The following is a 22739-nucleotide window of genomic DNA, read 5'->3' on the forward strand; positions in this document are numbered from 1 at the left end:
CCCGCCAGTACCTGCTACAAACAAAAAACTGCTTATGCTCGATCTAAGTGCTGTTTATCTTCGTAGAATTATATACCCTGTATATCATGTTGTTTCTCTGAATTACCTGTGAATAAAGATTTTATTGATGATACGTCTCAGTCCTTTTTGTGTTTGCGTATACACTAAACCAATGTGTTGCTGTGTGACATATGACACTTTGACTCCATAAAAACTTTACAAACATAAATATCTTTACAAATTTGTTATATTGATATAATATGATTCCTTTGAGTTGTGCTTATTTTTTTTTAATTTTTTTTTTTTTGACAAACACAGACATCCTATAGAAAATGGCACTATACTGAGCTGGATTATGACCAGTGTTGGGAAGGTTACTTTGGAAATGTAATAGGTTACAGATTACAAGTTACTTGATTTAAAATGTAATAAGTAGTGTAACTTTTCAATTACTTTATTAAAGTAATGTAACTTATTACATTTAATTACTTTTTGATTACTTTTCTAAATTTCTAATATTTTCAAATGTTAATCATTTTGAAACATTTAAACCAGGCAGAGTTAACCTTACAGTAGCACTCAACACTGATTACTGTCAGACTTTCAAAATCCTTTATCACTTGAATTAGGATTATAATAAGTAAGGGATAATATACATTTTTATTTTGCGATAGCAACTGGCTGAATGTACATTATCTCACTTATTACACAGCTGCTTGATAGATTATTTAGATGTTTCCTGTCAAAATTATTAGATCTGAGTTGAAATATTTGAACACAAAGCTTCCATGAAGAAATCAGTTGCTAGAAAACGTCAAGTTCAAACTAGACATTTTAGGGATACAGTGCAGTCATACCAGTTTTCTTACACAACATTTCAGTTGTGTAATAGTACTAGTTTGTTAGTTCTTATAATCCATTACAATGTAAAAAAAAAAAAAAAAAAAATGGCAGCAGCTGCGTTTGTATGAAACAATAGAACAAGTCCACGATACCAGGATGACAGAATTAAGAAATTGTCCACATAATACTGAATTAAGCTTTAATATTTTATTACTTAACCAAATGCAAAGCTTCCGCCAAGAAAAATTATCAACCATATAGCACTGACCTAAGTTGCCCTAAAAGAGTCTGAGCTGTGTAATAATTTAATTTAAAGCACAGCCACCACAAATTCAGCTTTTTTTTGTATGTCATTAGATCAAAATATAAATAACATCATAACAAGAAATATTTTAATAGCTATGATACTCGGTTTGAAATCAAATGTTTGCATAGTTATGACAGAAAACACTAGCATCTAACAATGCCTTGGAAAAACATCTTAAAAAATAAAGTTTATGCATAAACCCAAATAGGAAATAAAACAGTTATCGAATAAGCATGTGTCCTATTCTGTGTCCTAAACTCCTGAAACATTGGTGTCTTATTTTAGAGCAGTCAATGCAATTTAAAAGAAGTTAATTAAATCTGTAAGTGGGGGTGGGTGTGTGGACAAATTCAGATGTAATCCCCTTTGTAATCACTGGCTTTTTTCAAAAGTAACTGTAATTTAATTACATATTTTTTCTTAGTAACTGTAACTAATTACAATTACATTTATTTTGTAATTAAATTACGTAATTCCGTTACATGTAACTAGTTACTCCCCAACACTGATTATGACATCACTGAATCAATGAACTGACTTAAAAAAAACACTGTTTACTACTGTCCTCTTGCATTGACGATGCACTATTTTCCTGTTTAACCCTTTGACACAATCTGTATTGTATATAAAGCACTATAAAAATAAACGTGACGCATAGCCTTTCAACAATATATGTAGTAGCAATAATCTTTCTTTATTCTTTTGGGCAAAGAACTGACTCGGGTCTTAGTTCAAGTTTTAACTGTTTAATATGGTTTAACTCCGGTCAATAAACGTGTTGCTCCATCTTTCTTTCTTTCTTAAAGAGGACACCAAAAATCAAAGGTGATTAAAGGCAGTCCAATAATAAAACAGAGCGAACCATTGCAGAATAAACATTCAGTCCAGAACCTCCACCACAATCCTATGTTGGACCGAAAGATGTGGTCTGTGATTTTGGCACTGACTGAAAGCTGTGAATTGTTGTTTACCCTGTAAGTGTGACGAGGAGAGGAGACGACTAAAGATGAGGAAGTCAATAACATTCTGAGGAGTATAATGATTTAGATTATTATTGTGTGTCAATTAACTGCAATCAACAATGCTTACATTGACTTTTGCTTATCTTAATATGCGTATTTCCAAAAGTGTCATGTAACAGAAGTACAGTATATGTTTTCTTAATCTTAATCTTTGATGCAAAGCTTTTCAGTGTAAAATAATAACAGATGGACTTTTTACACCGAACCGAAATTTATGTAAGGATTAGGGATGCAACAATACAGTTCTTCTGATGAACTGAGGAGGGCAGCAATACGCCTTTGATGCGTCTTGTTTGCCGCAAATCTCATCAGGAAAAGGAACATGGGACTGGCAGATGAACGCACCGCGTACGCGCTTTCTCTCGATTTGACAGGAACTTCAGGAAGTAATGTTGTCAGAGTGAGAAACAACATTTCAGGATTTACTGCAGTGTTGTGCTATCGTTCTTTGTGTAGGTATGCACTTTTTTCTTTACCTTTTTGTCCATAGTATTTGCATCATTTATGTTTGTGTGTCTCAAAACAAAAACAACTATACCTTTACAGTTTCGATTTCAGCATAAAGAAACTGTGTGTGATGCGAGAGTGTTAATCTTTCCCGACCTAACACTTGTTAATGCCTGTGTGTTTATACTCACAGGTCTTATATATTTGTCTACACTTACTGGACAAAATGAGCCTGAAAGAAGAGCCAGAAAGGTGCCCGGTTTAAACAGTCCTGTTTACCTGTTTTGTATTGTTTTTAGGCATTACCTAACTGAGTGCTGTAACTCAGTTGAAGCAAATGATGTATTAGGCATTTCATTAAAAATTGTTTTGTTCAAATTTGAAATGTGGTTAAAAAATTTTAAGGAATTAATAGCTCATGAAATGTCCATATTTATTTGAAGTGAAGCCAAAAGAAACCAATCAGAATCACCCGAGTTCACATCAACAATACACAAACACACAGACCTCAGTGAAGAAACAAGTGTTCATGAACACAAAAATAAAAGGTAAAAATATATTTGTCTTTGTTTGTGTGTGCACCTACTCAGTTATCTTTTGGGGACATATCCTCATCAAGTATAAAACAAGGAAATTAAAGTTTTACGTTTAGAATTCCAGCAAATGGAATTCAAGAACTGACTGTCAGTTGCTGCCTAATGTATCCCACCCATCGACAGGCGGCATTGAAATATAATTAATGCTATTCAGTTCACCCACTAGTGATTTTAATGTTGTGGCTGATCAGTGTATAATTATCCGTATTTAAATATCAATCAAAGTCTATGAAATCTCCCTAGATAGGCTTAGATAGGTAGAGTGTGTGTGTGTGTGTGTGTAAAGGTATGTGTGTAAAAGTGTGCATTCGATTGTAACTTTCCAACATAAATATTTATATATATAAAAAAAGGATTGTACATAAATTAATTGACTAAGAGTAACCAGTATATTTTTACTTAATGAGTTGACAGCTAATTAAAAGTTCTCTGTGCATGTTGGGAAACATGCCTATATCAAATATGTTAAATTGAGATGACATTGTGTCCTCACAGAGCAAATTCAGAGAGGGCACATTCTCCTGCCCCTAGCTATATGTCTTTGAAATCAGATTGGTCAATGGATCTACCAACTAACTTCAAAAGCGGAGAAGCATTTCCTTTGGGTTTAAGGTACATTTTATATATATATATATATATATATATTTTTTTTTTTTTTCTCAGGAAATAATTAATTGTATGTTCAATATTGCAAAAAGCTCGTTTACTCTGTTTTAACAAATGTTGATTTTAAGTGAATCCAAAAAGGGGATATGTGAACTTCCAACACTGAAAGATGATCATGTGGAAATAACGCACTTGAGTAAAGAACCAAGTGATGAACACAAAAATATAAGGTAATAATATTTTGTTTGTTGACAAAGCTTGGACCATTTATGTGCCAAAACTGTATTTAAAATAGACGTTCGATTCCAGAACAAAACTTTACAGATAATTTACTCACCCCCTTTTGAAGTTTGAACTTCCAAAATGCAGTTAAAATGCAGCTTCAAAGGGCTCTAAATGATCCCAGCTGAGGAAGAGGGGTTTTATCTAGCAAAACGATTGGTTAGTTTCTAAAAAAATAAAAATGACAATTCATATACTTTTTAACCTCAAATGCTCATCTTGTCTAGCTCTGCATGAACTCTGTGTATTCTGGTTCAAGACAGTTAGGGTATGTCGAAAAAGTCCCATCTCATTTTCTCCTCCAACTTCAAAATCGTCCTGCATCGCTGCAAAAGTACCGACCCAGTGTTTACAAAGTGAACATGCAAAGAAGATCAAACGCCCTTTACAAAAAAATGGTAAAAAAAGTGATGTTGGACGATTTTGAAGTTGGAGAAGAAATTGAAATGTTTTTTGACATACCCTAACTGTCTTGACCCGGAATACACAAGAGTTCATGCAGAGCTATACAACATGAACATTTGAGGTTAAAAAGTATATAAATTGTAAATTGTTTTAAGAAAATAACCATTTGTTTTGCTATATAATACCCTTCTTCCTCCACTGGGACCGTTTAGAGCCCTTTTAAAGCTGCATTTAAAGTACATTTTGGAAGTTCAAACTCAGAGGCACCATTGAAGTCCACTATATGGAGAGAAATCCTGAAATGTTTTCCTCAAAAAACATAATTTCTTTACAAATGAAGAAAGAAAGATATGAACATCTTGGATGACAAGGGGGTGAGTACATTATCTGTAAATTTTTGTTCTGGAAGTGAACTTCTCCTTTAAAAAAAGGACTACAGAAATATGTCTGTTTTCACATTGTCTCTTCATAGAGTAAAGTCAGAAAGAGCAGCTTCTCCTGCACCCAGCTATATGTCTTTGAGAACAGACTGGTCAAAGGATCTGCCAACCAACTTCAAAGATTTTCGTTTGGATACAAGGTGCATTTAACAATTTTTACGTCGTTTTATGTATACTAAGTAAACTCTTAAATAAAGCTCTGTTGTTTTTTTGTATAAACAAATGTGTTTTCTTTTTAAATGTAATTTTGTAAAATACATTCAAGCCAGGGTATGGAAATGTGTAATTTTACACATTGTCATAAGTTAAGAAAGCATTTCTCTTTACAACTCTGTTTGAAACTTTCACAGAGTAAGATCAGAGAGAGCCGCTTCTCCTACACTGTCTTTGTTGTCAGATTTGTCCGTTGAACCACCAGCTAACTACAGAGCTGAAGACGCTTTCTCCTTGGATTCAAGGTGAAGTTAGCCCACATTTACTGTTGATGTATTATTAAAAGATGTAATAATTGGAATGCTCAACAAAAATATGGCAGTTGAGATATGCACATCAAACAACAAGTATAATGTGGATAAAGTGTGAATGGATATTTTAAAAGTACAAATTTTGCCCCTGAACAGTGGGGCACACTTAGTAATAAAAAATAAAAATGAAACATTGAAGGAGCAAAACAGTTTTACGTGTAAGTTAGTAAATAAGTTTGTTTTATGGAAAATAACATGCAAAAATAGATATATTAAAACATATGATAATATCATATTATGTGTTGGAAATTTATTTTAAATGTGCAAAACTATAAAGATGTTGGTTTTCATGTTAATTTTTTTGTGACTTCTAGACTTCTGACGAGCCATCACTTTAGATGTCCAGTTTGCAAATCGATGTTGAAGGATCCGGTGTCCATCTCGTGTGGACACAATTACTGCAGAGGATGCATTAATGAATTCTGGGACAACTGTGCAGGAGATTATGTCTGTCCTCAATGTGGTAACCCATCAGAAACTCGTCCAGTGCTGAACACAAACGCAGCTCTGGCTGAGGTGGTTAAAAGCCTGCAACAAGCAGGTTTCAGTCCAGCACTTCCACCACAATCCTATGCTGGACTGGAAGACGTGGCCTGTGATTTCTGCACTGAGCAGCGATTGAAAGCTGTGAAGTGTTGTTCAACCTGTGGTGTGTCCTTCTGTGAGACTCACGTCAGGCCACATTACACAATTCCAGCACTACAGAAACACACACTGTCAGACGTGACTGGAGACATAAAGACGAAACCTTCACAGGAGCACCAGAACACAGACAGCAGCTTCAGCAGCACCGTCAATGAACAACAGGATCAGACAGATAAAACTCAACATGTAATGGTTCGATAATGCATAAAAATTATGTAGTATACTAAAGCAGTGGTCATCAACAGGAATAATTCACCCCAAAATGAAATTTTACTAACCCTCAGTCCATCAAAGATGTGGGATTCATCAGAACAGATTTGGAGAAATTTAGCATTACATGACTTGCTCATCAGTGGATCTTCTGCAGTGAATGGGTGCCGTCAGAATGAGTCCAAACAGCTGATAAAAACATCACAATAATCCACAAGTAATCCACATGACTCCAGTCCATCAATTAACATCCTGTGAAGCAACAAGCTGCATGTTTGTAAAGAAACAAAGGTAACACTTTGTGTGCACAAATATGCATTAATTCATGCTTAATTAATGCACAGATAATCATGAGCTAATGTATAATTCATGAAGAAATAAACCATGTATTAATGATTACTACATCAGCAACTAATGAACACATGACTAATGAACTAATTCTAAATCCATAACTACAATGACATAATACTTAACAATTAGTTAATAGTTCTGTGCCTCAACACGTAAATGATGAGCTAATGATTAATTAAAGCAGACAACTGGAAGATAAAATGCATGGCTTCAACCCATTGTGGTAATTAACACATGAATTTACATCATTAGTTAATAAAATAAGTTATTAGGGAATTAATACATTATGCCACATTTAACTAATAACAAATTACTGATTACTTAATCTATGAATCATATAGAATGTTCATTTGTTGCTGATGAAATAATTAATAATAAATGGTTTTGTTCTTCATGAGTTATATATTAACTCATGATTATCTCTGCATTTAGTCAAGCATGAATTAATGCATATTTGGGGACATGTATTGTAAAGCGTTCCTGAAACAAATCCATCATTAAAAGGCACTCTAGGTATTAAGCTACCTGATTTCACAACAAAAATGTACCTGTGGGAACATTTTCGCAAGACGCAAATGCTTACCAGTAGGTACACATCACTGCAGTTTCCAACAGAAATGTACACACTAGAGGGGGTAAAACAGTGAGCACTTGTAATCGTTTTCGTATGTTTCACTTTTCGGATGTAACAAGCTTGCTTGGTAGCTCATCAGGCACAGAATTGGACAGATTCCACAGAATTGGATGTGGAATCCTGGGTACAAATCCCGTGCAAAACAGGACTCATGATGAATGAGCTGAAAGATAAGAGATCGAAAAACAAGCTGAAATGGCATGCTTGCGATGTTTTTACATCACATTCGCTTTTGTTCATACTATCAGGTAGGTTTAGGTGTAGAGCAGAGGTATGTTTTTTTTAAACATCACAGAGCATTAGAGTTATAGGGCCACTCGATGTACATTTCAAGTCAGAACTGCAGTAGTCTCAGCCTCAGACGTCACGCCCACTGAACATTGGCTAAACGTGTGATGCATAAGGCACACATATCTGGAAACACTTCAGGAATTTCAACACTCTTTTAAATGTCCACCTAGTGGACATTTCTGTTGGAAACTGCAGTGATATGTACGTATTTCGCATTTCATGACTACTGGCTACTGGCACTGGCACTGTTGCTATTTTTTACCGCAACACAACTTGAAATACAAAACTGGGAAAATAAAATAATGATACAATGATCACAGCTACTGAAAGAGCTTACAGGTGGCGATGGATATAAGCATAGGCTTAAACCAAATCCAGTACCATAGATTTTTTCCCACAAGGAGTCTAAATGCCCCGGATATTGAGTGAAATCCACGCTGAGAAACTCCTTCAGTGGCTGCAGCCTCATGATAAGTGCCAGCATGTTTACATGCTGCCAGGATGGCATCTAGCGTTTCTTGTATCTGCTGTTTGTAAGCTCTTTTAGTAGCTGTGGTCTACTAAAAATCTCAAAGGCATCAGGGCTAAAGTAAAGAGAACAAAGAAAAAAAAAACTTTAGGAAGTTTTATTCATCCACAGGAATCTTCCTATTCTTTTCTTCTCTTCTTATCACTAGGAAAGCAGTAAAGACTTACATCACTGCTCTTGTTGTCCTTTGACTGAATTACAGCCGAAAGCTGCACAATGTGGCGTCGTATTTTATTTTCCAAGTTGTGTATTCTGAGTTGTGTTGCAGTAAAAATAGCAACAGGTAGTGCCAGTAGCTCACAGAGTGCAACTATTTAAACTATCTCTGGGTTTGGCGGTAGCACTTTTAGCATAGCTTAGCATAGATCTTTGAATCTGATTAGACCATTAGCATCTCGCTCAAAAACGACCAAAGAGTTTTGATATTTTTCCTACAGAATTTTACTCTTATGTAGTTACATTGTTAATAAAGACGGACGAAAAATAAAAGTTTCGATTTTCTAGGTCGATATGGCTAGGAAGTATACTCTCATTTTGGCGTAATAATCAAGGAGCGTTGCTGCCGTACCATGGTTGCAGCAGGCGCAATGATATTACGCAGCCATCAATTCTGCCGGCTGCAACTCTGCATCTACACAAACTTAGTGCCGGTCACTTTCAGGGGCTGTGTAATATCATTGCGCCTGCTGCACCCGTGGTACGGCAGCAAAGTTCCTTGATTATTACGCTGGAATGAGAGTATAGTTCCTAGCCATATCAGCCTAGAAAATCGCAACTTTTCATTTTCCGTCAGTCTTAGTACACAATGTAACTACAGAAGAGTCAAGTTTTAAATAGGAAAAATATCGTCATTATAAATAGTCATTTTTGAGCGAGATGCTATCGGCCTTTTCAGATTCAATGACTTATGCTAAGCTATGCTAAGCTATGCTAAACGTGCTACCGCCAGACCCAGAGATCAGCTGAATGGATTCTAAAATGGTAAAACTCAACTGTTTAACTCTAGGGGAGTTGGACAATGAGCCTATTTTCAAAAAAAGTGGAGTGTTCCTTTAAGGATTCGAACAATTTCATTTACTGTAGAGGATCTGGTGAGCAAGTGATGTAATGCTAGATTTCTCCAAATTTGTTTCAGTAGAGAAACAAACTCATTTTGTATGGCCCGAGGATAAGTAAATTTTCATTTAATATTCGTTTTTTGGGTGGACTATTCCTTTAAGGAAACAAGCTTAAGTTGTTTGACTTAAACATTCTCACCTACAGACTGTTATTTTACAAAATGGTTTCTGAATTTCATACACTGTCTTAAAAATGCATTGTCCTTTTTGCAGGAAGAAATCGGGAGCATCTTAAATTCTGTGTTGAATACCTGCACATCAGAGACAGAAGTTAGTAAAGATGATACTACTGTTAGTGGTCTTGCACTCTTGTGCTCCAAACAGCAAGATGATTCAGGGCATACAAAAGGCCTCTCCAAGTTGAATGAGAATGATAAAAAGAACTATGACTACGAGGACCATGAAAATGACTATGAGGACTACACTGAGAATGATTTGGATGCATGGAATGATGAGGTAGAGCCGGAGGAATATGATCATTTTGATGCGGAAGGTTATGATGACACAGATGATTATTATGGGGATAATTATGCTGATGAGAGAGAAATAGATGATTATAATGACACTGTAGACTATGGTGATTATTATGATGATTATGATTAGGGCTATTAAGTGTCAATTAATGATTTGAATTGTTATACACTCTGCACTTTCATAGCTGCTAAGACACATTTTATTCTCCAATTAATGATGTATTGCAGGGTATGTACTGTTTTTGTATGAACACAGTATAATCTGCCATAAAATCTTCTCTCAACTTGTATCAGATTGATATAAGATTAAACATTTAAGAGAGCACTGGATTAATGTTAGTTCAGACAAAGTTTTAAGATCTCCACATTGGCAAAAACCTTTAAACGATCTGATAATTATTTTGTAAACTGTTACCATGAGTAAAAAACAGTAACTATAAATAATTTAAGATGTTGATTGTCTTTGTCAGTCTTGGTAGGTGTAAAGTATTTGAGTAATTGTATACTATTCATTATTTTGGAGAATCTGTACTTTACTGTTCTGTTGAAACCAAATGCTTGTACATATATGTCATCATGATGTAAATTTGGCCACACTGATTTAAAATATAAATTAAATGAGTTTAAGTTTCCTTTTATATAACTTTTCCTTTTATTTACATTATAATCTAACTTGATAGCCATACTCTAGAAAACTATACATAAATTAGACTAGTTCTATACAAAGTTTTTGCATTGAAAATGCTAAAATTTAGATTAAAAAAATCTACTGTCTTGTTTTCAAATTTCATTTTTAAAAAACTTAACCCATTTAAGCCCACCGGCAACTAGTTGCAACAGTTTATAGTTGTCATTTTCCTTTTGTAATTATTTTTCTAGATGTTATCCATGTTTAATGTCTCAATGACATGCAAGCAAACAACCAAATAAAGGATTTAAAAAAAAAACATGAATAAATAAAAAGGGTATTTTCAAAAAATACTCAGTGGCATCAGTGGTTCAACCGTAATTTTATGAAGCTACGAGAATACTTTTTGTGCGCATTTGTTAAACTGTTGTTTAACAAATGATTGTTCAGCCTTGTTTTACACAGCCTCATTTTCATCTGCTTAAATATTCAATATGGTGTCTGAACTGACTAAGGTCTGGTATGGTGTAAATGCTGTTCTTGGTGTTTGTATATTGACATTCATTGTATAGTAACAGTTGAATGCATTTGTAAATTTGGGAAATTTCAGATATCCATACTAGAATTTCCTCAAAAAGTATTAATAATTTGTTTATTTTGCCATTTTACTAGACAGTTATTTCTATACTTTTTATTCATTTTAATCATTCTATCAGACTGGCTAAACAAAAAAATCTAGAACAATTACATTTATGTTTTTACGTCAGTTTATTACACACATTTTTGAAACTTAAAACTTTAATTATATACATGTTCACAGAAGTGTCTATTTTGAATTAAACTTAAACTGTATGGAGCATAATTTAAAGGTGTTTTTACAAAGCTTATTATTAGTGTAAATAGGCAGCAGGTAGCAATATGGCAGTTTGGATTTTTACAGGGAATGTTACTTTTCATTTTATTTCATTTATTTTTGCTCTCCAATGCATTCAAAAAGTTCATTTTCTCATATGCAGCTGCTTTTGGAGGCAGCTATTGTGCAGTAGAAACCATCTGTGTAGGGATGTAAGGGTCTATATCTCCGGGTGAGGAAGACAGCAGGTGAGAAGGATGGGTTTCACTAGTCTGGGTCTGAGGGTAGAGCTCCAAACTGCCCGAAGACACTGGTAATGTAAATAAGGGAGAATTGAAGATGGTAAATGGACTTATACCAGTATCCTCTGAATACAGCCATGTTAAAGATATAGCTCACTGAAAAATTAAAATTCTGTCATTTACTATTCATGTTCTTCCAAACCTGTAAGAGACCTTTGTACATCTTCAGAACACAAATAAATATATTTTTGATGAAATCCTTTCTGGCCCTGCATACAGCAATGCAACTACCACGTTCAAGACACAGAAAGGTAGTAAGGACATCGATAAAATAGTCCATGTGACATCAGTGGTTTAACCATAATGTTATGAAGCTATAAGAATACTTTTTGTGCACAAGGAAAACAAAAATATGTGTGCAATGCCTCTGCATTCATTAGACTGTAAACAAGGCGCAGCGCATCTGGGTTCTACGTCAGAACGCCGGCTCCTGCGTCAGCAGCAACACATGTATGCGTCATGGTACTCCAGGGCCGGCCCTGGCCAATTTGCTGCCCTAGGCAAGATTTTACCTGGCGCCCCTTGCCTCACAGCCCATTCCACCTATAATCATTCTGTTCAAACATTCACACAGAAACTGCATATCAAAAGTGCATCTGAAGAGAGAAATGGAGGAGTATATTTGACCACTGGGTGTTAGGCTACATTTTCATATCAAAAAAAAAAAGCTGATGATAGTGAAACGGCAACACTTACAATAAGGTATAATTTGTTAACATTAGTGAAAGTATTAACTAACTTGAACTAACAATGAACAATACATTTGTAACAGCATTAATTATTTTTGTTAATGTTAGTTATGGAAAATGGAATTTTCTCAGAGCCCGGACTATATTTGCTTTCCAAGCTATGACAGCACATTTAGCATGCAACCCTTGATAAAGCTGAGAAATATCATGTGATTTCGTCATTGTTTCCCACGGTTAGGTCCGGAAAGCAGTTTTCGAATACAATAAGTAAATTATGGACACGGTCATTTTTTTTTTTTTTTAATTATTTGTGTTGTTTCTCATTTCATGTGTCACAGTAATGATCAATCTACATGTTATTTAGTGCTTTAATACATCCTGAAGTTTGGATTTTCAGAGTTTTTCAGTACAGAAGTAAATTGGATTTAAATGTCAGGAGTTCCTGTCGGAACGAAAGTAACACTTGCTACTTTTGTCCCCCTTGACAACAAGTGTTTCTTTTGTCCCGCAGCATGCTAATTTGGTGACTTTCTGTGTCTTGCATCATTTATTAAAACGTTTATTATAAATGTTTATGTTGTATTATACCAAAAGAACATGCCAAGAGTAAGGGTCAGAAAGACAGACAGAGGTCTGATTTAGCCACATGTTCATGAGAGGGCGTTTCTGGACATAAGCCTTTCTGACAGGAATATCAGTCTCAGGGCTGTTTCTACATTTACCTTAGTCGTATTTAGGTTTTAGCCATACCTTAGCTTTTCCACCTACACCTATGAATTTGCAGTGTTTCCAGATGTTTTTATGCACATTTTGAATTTATGCATACAAACAACTGGATGGAAACATGAATAGGCCTACTGTTAAATTATGTTGAGAATTTACATTACACTAATTTAATTTAATTTTCATATTGTTCATTCTGTTAATTTTTTATATATATAAAAATAAGTTGAATAAATAAATAAATAAATAACTGACACAATTTCAAGTTTGTACACTCAGGTTTTGAAACATTTGATGAAACTTAAATTTAAAAGGAAAATGTAATAATTTTTTGCAAAGATTAAGGACAAAATATGTTTGAGGTTACATATTAACAATTATTAATAGACCACACATCTGAGTTATAGGCCACAGCAAAAATATATCTCTGTCTATAACTTTATCTTTTTAATTTATGTTTTTCTGAAAAACGGTACTTTCATCCCCGCTCTCCCCTACCCTTGTGAACGTGCGGCGAAGACTGACACGAAAGAGAAGAAATGGTTGAATAAAGTCATTATTTTTGCTTTGCGCACAAGAAGTATTCTCAAAGCTTCATAACATTACGGTTGAACTACTGATGTCACATGGACTATTTTTTACTACCTTTCTGGGTCTTGAATGTATCGGTTGTGTTGTTGTCTATGCAGGGTTTATTTAAAAAAAAAATTTCATTTGTATTCTGTTGATGAACAAAGGTCTTACGGGTTTGGAACGACATGAGAGTGAGCAATTAATCACAGAATTTTCATTTTGGGGTGAACTATCCCTTTAAGCACAAGGTCTGAAGCTCTGTACCTGGCTCAGGTGAAGTGGACTGCAGATGTAAAGACTCCTCTTCAATGGGAGTGTCTGCGTGACCCTCAGAATCTGAGGTGAGAATCTGATGGAGAGGAAAGTGATAGATCATTTAAAAGAGTCGCTGTGTATTCACAAGCCCATTATATATCACTTAATCTGAAAATGATGTGCATTTAATTATATCAGTGTGATGAGTTTGTGTTTGGTTCATGCCTGTCGAACAGCTGTGAGGTTAGTCAGTGTCCCAAGGCTGTTGCTGTCTGCGATGACCATAGCCTGGGACAGGAGACTGGAGGAGGGGTAAGAGCTCAAGTCTGCCTTGCTGTACACTAAAACAAACAGAATTTTGAATTTTGAAATGAGTTTTTTTGTATGGTGCTTGTCCATTCAAAACTGCCACCTTGTTAGTATAAAGTGTTTTGACTAGGAAACTTTGAGATATAATGTTTTCATAACTTATATGAATGTTAGCAAATTGTTTTAGAACATAGTAGTAGCCTATTTAGGACGTTGCTATGTAATTACTAGAATATTCTGGGTGGTTTTTAGGGCATTGCTAGATTTCAGATATGTTCAATAATTAACACCACAAATTTATTACTCAGACTAATTAAGAACTTACTGTGGCATGGTAACTGTGCCATTGTTGCCATGAAGGAGCTTGGGCCAATGTGACTGTGAAGCTGCTGCGCTATTGGCTGCTGCTGTGAAGCGTGAAGCTGCTGCTGAAACGAGATTGGCTGAAGGGTAGTAAAGCCTCCGCCTACGTTGTTAATGACAGGGACTGTCTGTGGTTGAGAGGATGTCAAGCCTACAATAAAAGACATGTGTTAGCATAAATTAGCAGTGTGTCAGTGTTAAATTGTTAATGCAGATCAATATATGTATGGTACCTATGAGGAGTGAGGAGTCCCCCAGACTCATTACACTTGGTAGGGAGGCCATGATGAGTCCTGGAGGGGCAGCAGAGGATCCTGACACTCCATGCAGGGAAGTGAGAGTACTGACAGGAGGTAAGGAGCCACCACCAGATACCTAAGAGAAGAAATGGAAAGTTTGCCTGTCAGGTTTCAGCTTCCATTTGGGATCATAAAGGGAAAATGAAAGTTCTGTCATCATTTAAGGAAGATTTAAATGTCTCAGTATTTTTGTCAATACATTGAAATTTACTTTCACTGTTTGGACAAAAACAGTGAAATACTTGTATCTTGTATCTTCTTTTTGTGTTCTGCAGAACAAAGAGAGTCATACAGGTTTCAAAATTATCCATAACCAAGGTCTTACTACTTATTAAGCAAGGCTTTCCTACACTAACCACAGTTTAACCATGGTATTTGTAGTAAAACTGTGGTTAAATGGTAGTCAGTATGAATCAAACATGGTTACTATTTTGCGATACAATTTACGGCAAGCCCGTGTCTAATTGAGTCAGTCATTTGACTTGTTCAAAAAAACTAATTCATTCTGTAATAAAGCAAGTGGCTGACTTTATGAATGGTTTATTAATTTACTCAAGCGATACATAAAGGAAGTAAACATGAGAGTCACATGTTTTGTTTGGAACTATTTTTGTTGATTAAAGAAACAGACAATACTATATTTATGTTGTAAGTCACTTAATATTAACATCCTGTTTATTGAACAATACAATTTGGTCAGTTACCCGGATTGGCGATACTCAGATGTAAACAACAGCATGGACTGCACAGGTAATGTACTACTGAATACGTTATTCTGCTAATTTATGCTGTCTAAAACTACAGAAAAAACTTGTGAAAGTTGCTAAATTATATAGAGAAGCACTTGGTAAGCAGGAAAGGGTGCAATATTTTGACAAACTAAAGTTAATAGGTGGTAAAGATACATACAAGCTGTATTAATTAAGATAATAGCCTAATATTTCATCTACCTGACTGGAAATGATAAGAACAAATACGCATGTTGTCAAGATTCTTGTCTTGAAAATCCTGGTTCAGTTTGGCCATCCACAAACGGCTTTTGTTCCTTAGACAGTTTTTTTGCACACTTCTCCTTAATTTGTTATAACTCTTGGTAGTCTATAGTACTCCAAATGTTTTTCTCAGTCCGACTGATTAGTACAGCCCTAAACATGACAATAATTGACCATTTTCAGCAGCAATAATCAGCTAAACGTGCAAGTTTCGTTCAGTTCAGCAGTTGTTTATGTTAAGTGCCGCCTGTATGGCCGATTGATGACGCGTTGTGAAAAGAGTCTATTATGAGATGAAAGCAACCAGTCAGTGATCACTTCGGTCACTGACTGTTCCTTTAATCTCGCTGTTTCATGGTGATATGTAAAGTAGTGTATATGAATCTCACTTGTTTGTGATGGTGTGTATCCAGGAGTGTATGACTGGGTTGTAGTTGGACTGGACTGGCTAGACGACCACTGTCACCTCTGTCTTCACCACTAGAGCTTCTCACTGTGCCCAGACTCTCACACACCACTGGCTGACTGTACTTCAGAACTTCAGGATATCAATCAAAAAGAAAGGTGGGTAAAACTGGTCAGATTTAGTGAGAAATCTATTCCAACCCACTGTCCAAATCAGTGAACAGATGGAATAGAGCCTGATTGACATCATACCTGGTGATGGACTGGATACTAGTGTCTGGCCTGTAGAGGGAGCTGACTGGCTACTGTAGGGCACATCCAGTGCCAGTTTGTGGCGAAATGCCTCCTCTTTACGGCGATTTGCAAACCAATTATATACACGAACCTCTGTGACCAAATTAGAGCCCAGGCCAGCCAGCTGAGATGGAGAAACTCCCCTCTGAAGACACTCCGCTCTAAAACACATTAAACAGGTATTACCATGTCTCACTTTTAAAAACTGTTCGAGTTGGTACTCAGTTTATTCCCCACCTGTTGCACTCTTCCACCAGTCCCTCCCTTTCCTCCTTACTGGGGTTTTTCTGTCGTTCATAGGCTTGAAACAGGATTTGTTGGGACGCTGGGCCCCATTTGAATCGATTCCTCCGTCCCTTTCTCACATCTTCCCCAGATTCCTCTCCTGACACGACACCACGACTGGCATTATTGAATTCTGCTTTGATCAGGGTGAGAGAATCATTAGTGTAATTCTTAAAGATGCATTAAAATATTATGTTATATAAGAAAAATAAGAAATGGTCATACTCACGCTGGTTGATCTCTGCCTGTTTCTTGACATACCAGCTGTACAGAGCGGCTCGCTTTTGATTCTTCATGGGTGTGCCCTTGTTGAGGTGCTGGGAGAGATGGGATTGGTTGAGGCCAGTGGACTCCACTACCTCTCTCTGTGGTAGGTTGTGCTGCTGCATATAGCTCTTTACCATTTTAGCCACATGCCAAGGATCCTCTCTAATACACACCAACACATTAATACATTATAATAGGCATTTCTGAATATTTCCAAACAAGTTGTGAAAATGCATGAAGAATATGATGCTTATTACTGGATAATTCTCAGGAAATGTTGCCAAGTGTGCCTGAGAATTTCAGAATTTCTTTTAATGATTTCATGGGCCACGTACAAACTGCAGCTAAATTCGGTTGTCAGTTCACCTTTTACTCCTTAATCACATTCTGTACACACATAATTCGCTTAAATATGGGAGTGACAACCGCATTTGACAACCTTATTAACTCTTGAAAAATACAGCCACATACACACTGCAAGTTTCAGGAGTGACAACCGCATTTAAATGCTGGAGTGAGTCCCGTAAATTATGGTTCCATGTGTGTACTGAACAGCAGTCACACCCGTATTTGTAACCATAGCAACATTTTGGTGTCTTGCTTGTCCTGTTTTTTTTTTTTTTGTCCGTCGATTTTAACTAAACTACCGCTCATAGCTGTGCTGTTTGTTTATGCTCAGGAAGCTGCTTTAGAGAGCACTGTCTTGCAATGTTGCCATGTCCTCATATTTACAAGCGCTTTTAGGCATGTTGTTTGGTCTTAGCTCATAAAGCTAGGCACTTTATAAAGTTAATAAAGCGGTCTGTAAATGATTTTTTTGGTATTATAAATCACAAAGCATTTGGGTGTTTTAGTGTTTTTTTGTGCTTGTTCTTGTTTATTTATATTTTTTTTTCTATGAAGATCTGGCAACACTGACACTACTGCAGGGCTCGTGAGCACAGCTAGCTCCGTGTCAAAATGTGCTAAGGATGTCTTTTACTGTTATTTTCTTGCATCTCACATACAGATGAAGACACATTTCTGATATGAGTTTAGTGAATTATGTGTGTACAGAATGCGATTAAGGAGTAAAAGGTGAACTGACAACTGAATTTATCTGCAGTGTGTACGTGGCCTGCAGGTAGAGACAACCGCATTTACAGAAATTCTACACAGTGTGTAAGGAACTGAACAACTAGTTGTTAATGACATATTTAAATTCGCATCAAAAATGTGTCTTCCTCTGTATGTGAGATGCAAAAAAAAATTACTGTGAAATTTGTCTTAATCTTAGCTGTTGCCAGGTCTTCACAGAAAAAAAAGAACAAACAAGGACAACACCAAAAAAAAAAACACTAAAACACCCAAATGCTTTATGTTTTATAAAATCATGCCTAAAAGTGCTTGTAAATATGAAGACATGGCAACATTGCAAGACAGTGCTCTCTAAAGCAGCCTCGCAAGCTTAAAACAAAACACGTCTATCAGCGGTAGTTTAGTTAAAATCGATGGACAAAAAGAGTCTTTAGAGACACCAAATGGCTAAATTCTTATTTACTGCGCAAGATGCCAAAATGTTGCTATGGTTACAAATGCAGGAGTGACTGCTGTTCTGTACACATATGGAGCGATAATTTACGGGACTCACTCCCACATTTAAATGTGGTTGTTACTCCTGAAACTTGCAGTGTGTACGTGGCCCTTTTATTCCTTAATTGCGTTCTGTACACACATCATTCAGTAAAATACAGGAGTGGCATCCACATTTATAGAAATTCCATGCAGTGTGTACAGAACTTAACTAAACAACTAGTTGTTAATGACGTATTTAAATCCACATCAGAAATGTGTCTTCATCTGTATTTGAGATGCAAGAAAATAACAGTGAAGTTAGTCTTAACCTTAGCACATTTTGACACGGGGCTAGACGTGCTCACAAGCCCTGTGGTAAAGTGTCAGTGTTGCCAAATCTTCATAGAAAAAACCAACAACAAACAAGGACAAGCCCAAAAAACAGCCTTCCGAGCATAAATAAAACACAGAACGTCTATCAGCAGTAGTTTAGTTAAAAGTGACGGACAAAAGTCTTTAGCCAAAAAAGGCAGATGGCTAACGGCTAAATTCACTCCCGCAAGAGCCCAAAATGTTTTCATGGTTACAAATTTGGGAGTGACTGCTGTTCCGTACGCACATGGAACGATAATTTATGGAGCTCACTCCCACATTTAAATGCGGTTGTCACTCCTGAAACTTGCAGTGTGTACGTGTACGTTTCCCATGATGTTTTGAGCCCTAAATAAGCGGTTATGTTCTTGAGAATATACTATATTTATTTCACCTGTGTCACAGTATGCAGCAAGGATGCACTAAATTGATCAAACAGGATAGTAAAGATGTTTCTACTGTTGCAAAAATGTCTATTTTAAATAAATGTTACGTAGAACTTTGTATTACTCAAAAAACAGGAAAAAAAATGGGGTTTACAAAAATATTAACAGTCCTAAACATTGGTAATAACAAGAAATGTTTCTTAAGCAGAAAATCAGCATATTAAAATGATTTCTGAAGAATCATGTGACACTGCAGACTGGAGTAATGGCTGCTGTAAATTCAGCTTTGCATTACAGAAATAATTTACATTTTAAAATATATTGAAATAGAAAACAGTTATTTTCATGCTCAATAAACATAATACTGACAAAGACTGTTAAGATAAATGTATCTGTTTTTGAACCATTGTTAAATAAAATGGATGATTTTGCTTCATTATGATATTAGGAACAGAAAAAATGTCTTTAATATAAGCACAATATTTTGATTTTTGTTTGAATTTATTTTTAAGTACATACATCCTTTAAAATTTAATTGTAATGGTTAGGTTGCAAAGTGGCTGATTTAGGAATTAAAAATATATTAATACATTATTATAACTTGTTACAAAAATATATATTGTAAGTAAGAGGCAAAATATTCTATGTATTAAAATAATGTATCATGTGAGAGTTCAGTATTCTGTTAATTATTTCAGTAGACACACATAGTACATTAATGACACTGTTTCCTAATATGAATATACATTTTAAACATATTCAGATTTTTCAAAATTTGTTTTTAACATACTCAAGAAAAAATAACATCTCGATCAAGTCCAAAAAAAATATTATTGAGGCTATTTTAAAAAAAAATGTTCTGGGAAAAGGGGGAGGGGAAAGAGAAAGGATAGATAATACAGAGGTAGAGATGGTGCAATGTTTACACTGTAAGATAAGGCAAGAGACATGAGGCCAAAGTCCATTAAAAGAGATTGCAAATAACCCTAGCGAATACAACACCAACACACAAAGCTTTACTAACACACAAACATACCCAACAGCAATGCATTTCACCTATACAAATCACTCACAAATTCCTTTTGATGTTTAAATATAGTGCATTACAAGTCAGTTTTTATCTCTGTTTAAAAAGCCACACATATAAAAAACAAAACTTGCTTCACAACAGCACTATCTTTACAATATCACCACAGCCATGTGTACACAAACACACACACAGAGCGATGGACACTGTATCACTCTGTTAATTTTAACCAGTCGATGTAGCTCATTTATTAAAAAGTTTGAAATGGCCAGAGAATAATGAATAGGGTGGGTAATTAGTAACTAAAAAAGGTGGAACCTCCTTTATATTCACCCCATCAGTTGGGAAGCAGAGCACTAGAGGAGAGAGGAAGCCAAAGAAAAGGAATAGAAGAGAGAAGACCTGAGATGAGCCAGAGAAAAGAAGGTTTAATCAAGAATTGGTGGAGTAAAATAGAAGGTTGAGGAGTGGATTGTGAATAAAGCTTCTTTAGAAGAACAACATTCAAGACGCCTGTTAGATAGTTCATAATGTGCATTTTGGAGGAAGTTTGGATTGATTGATCAGAAGACACCAGGAGACTTACTGCAACAGCTGGTCGACTTCAGCCCTCTGCCTCGCAGCCTCGTCCGGCGGCAGCCTCTCCAGCTCACGGAAGATAGGAGGTGGATTATCCATGTCTCCCTCCTCCGAACTCTCGCCGTCGGCCCGGTCCGTCCTCTCGGCGCCAGCCGAGGCTCGTTCTCGCTCCAGATCTCCCATGGCCTGGATCAGCAGCTCTTTTGACAGCCCTGATCCCAGTAAAGACCACACAAGCTGCTCCTGCAAGGCCGATAGCCGGCTGCTTCGTTCTCCTCCTGCTCTCCTCCCCTCGCCTCCCTCCATCTTTCGTGTTTAAGCAGACGTTTTTGTCTGTAATTTCTCACAGAAGCTTTGTCCGTGTCACTGAAGCAATTACCAACACACTCTTTGTGTGCAAACAGAGTACACACAATATCGCACACGTTCAATATTCACCTCTGCCTCTGTCTTTCACATGAACAGCTTGTTTTCATTTCCTTCATTCTTTTCTTCTCTTTGTTTTCCAGTGCTCTTCTGTTTCTGCTGCTGTATTAAGTCTAGACACCTGTTGTCCTTTTGCTTTGAAATGGGATTTTTTGCTACTTGCTTTTCCCTTCATCCCCTCCTCCCTTACTCTGTCGCTCTCTCTCTCTTTCTCTCCCTCTCTCTTGGTGAACTTTAGCCTCGGCCTGTGTTGAGGGCAAAGTGTACAGTCTAACTATTCAGTGAAAATGAACATTACAAACGCATTCAACACTCACACTGTCATCTTGTTTGTGTTTTTATGAAACATTTGTTTTATCCATGTTCCAGAAGCAGGCATTTAATTTCCAACTATGTAAATCTATCAAAAATATTGCTGTTTTTTCAAGACTGCGATAATAGTGCAATAAACTATTTCTGTATTTAATGAAAAAGAAATATATGCCAGTGGATCTCAACCAGAAGGCCGGGGCCCACTAGGGGGCCTAAAAGTGACTTAAAATGATTTAAATTTAAATATATATTTAAATATATATATATATATATATATATATATATATATATATATCAAATATCTCAACCTAACCCACACCTGTATTCACATGTAATTGACATTGTCCCTTTTTTCACTTCATTTGCAAATAATTGTCTTCAAATGGAACTACTGTCACGCATATCTCAAAATTAAAGTTTAAATGCATAACCAATCACAAAGTCAGACATTTTAGAATTGAGATAAGTCTATTCATAAAACACTGTTGTTTTTTAAACTCGAGTATACTGTTCCACAAAATATTACCATATGATCACTTTACAACTGCAGTAAACTTACAAAGTTATTGCCACTGTTTCTGAGATTTATAATGCTTTACCACATTATTTGTAAAAGTGCAGTACACCTGCACTGTACAACTGGAAATGAAGGAAAATGTATCTAACAAGAGAAAACATTTTTCTATTTGAATGTATCTGAAAATGTAATTTATCTATGTGATGCAAAGCTGAATTTTCAAGTCATTACTTTAGTCTTTAGTGTCACATGATCTTTCAGAAATTATTCTAATATGCTGATTTGCTGTTCAAGAAACATTTCTTCTTCTTCTTTTTTTTCTGCTAAATATTTTTGTGGAAATTACTTGATGAATAGAAAGGTATATTCCTTTTCTCAAGGGAAAAAAATCTCTCAAATAATGATATAAAATAATACAAAATTTACAGTGCCTGGCGAAAGTATTCACACCCCTTCATTTTTTCATATTTTATGTTGCTGCCTTATGTTAAACTGCTTTAAATTACTTTTTTTCCACATCAGTCTACACTCCAAACAGTATAATAACAAAGCAAAAAACAAGTTTTTAGCATCTTGGCAAATGTATTAAAAATAAAAAACTGAAAT

General features: G+C 35.7%; 2 protein-coding genes across 7 annotated transcripts; one reads left to right on the forward strand and one right to left on the reverse strand.

Annotated features, from left to right (window-relative positions):
* The first annotated feature begins 2493 nt into the window (after positions 1-2493).
* On the forward strand, positions 2494-10753 carry LOC127169705 (uncharacterized). 6 transcript variants are annotated; one of them, XM_051117261.1, is made up of 9 exons: positions 2494-2624; positions 2813-2871; positions 3063-3167; positions 3711-3827; positions 3950-4051; positions 4981-5088; positions 5299-5406; positions 5787-6309; positions 9464-10752. In XM_051117261.1, exons 2-9 carry the CDS (start codon positions 2846-2848, stop codon positions 9851-9853), a joined length of 1479 nt encoding a protein of 492 aa, XP_050973218.1. In that variant the 5' UTR covers positions 2494-2624; positions 2813-2845; the 3' UTR covers positions 9854-10752. The 6 variants fall into 6 exon arrangements, with proteins under 6 accessions (XP_050973218.1, XP_050973217.1, XP_050973222.1 ...); XM_051117260.1 differs by having other exon boundaries at positions 2494-2628; positions 9464-10751; XM_051117265.1 differs by having other exon boundaries at positions 2494-2628; positions 3068-3167; positions 9464-10751.
* A 276-nt stretch (positions 10754-11029) lies between these two features.
* hnf1a (HNF1 homeobox a) lies at positions 11030-21508 on the reverse strand. The gene is made up of 10 exons (XM_051117259.1): positions 20886-21508; positions 16923-17122; positions 16646-16826; positions 16367-16569; positions 16099-16247; positions 14652-14793; positions 14381-14569; positions 13972-14087; positions 13756-13840; positions 11030-11514 (listed from the first exon to the last, which is right to left on the reverse strand). Exons 1-10 carry the CDS (start codon positions 21182-21184, stop codon positions 11384-11386), a joined length of 1695 nt encoding a protein of 564 aa, XP_050973216.1. The 5' UTR covers positions 21185-21508; the 3' UTR covers positions 11030-11383.
* Between the last annotated feature and the right edge of the window lie 1231 nt (positions 21509-22739).

This window comes from Labeo rohita, chromosome 8 (genome assembly GCF_022985175.1).
Source record: "Labeo rohita strain BAU-BD-2019 chromosome 8, IGBB_LRoh.1.0, whole genome shotgun sequence".
Classification (NCBI taxonomy): Eukaryota; Metazoa; Chordata; class Actinopteri; order Cypriniformes; family Cyprinidae; genus Labeo; species Labeo rohita.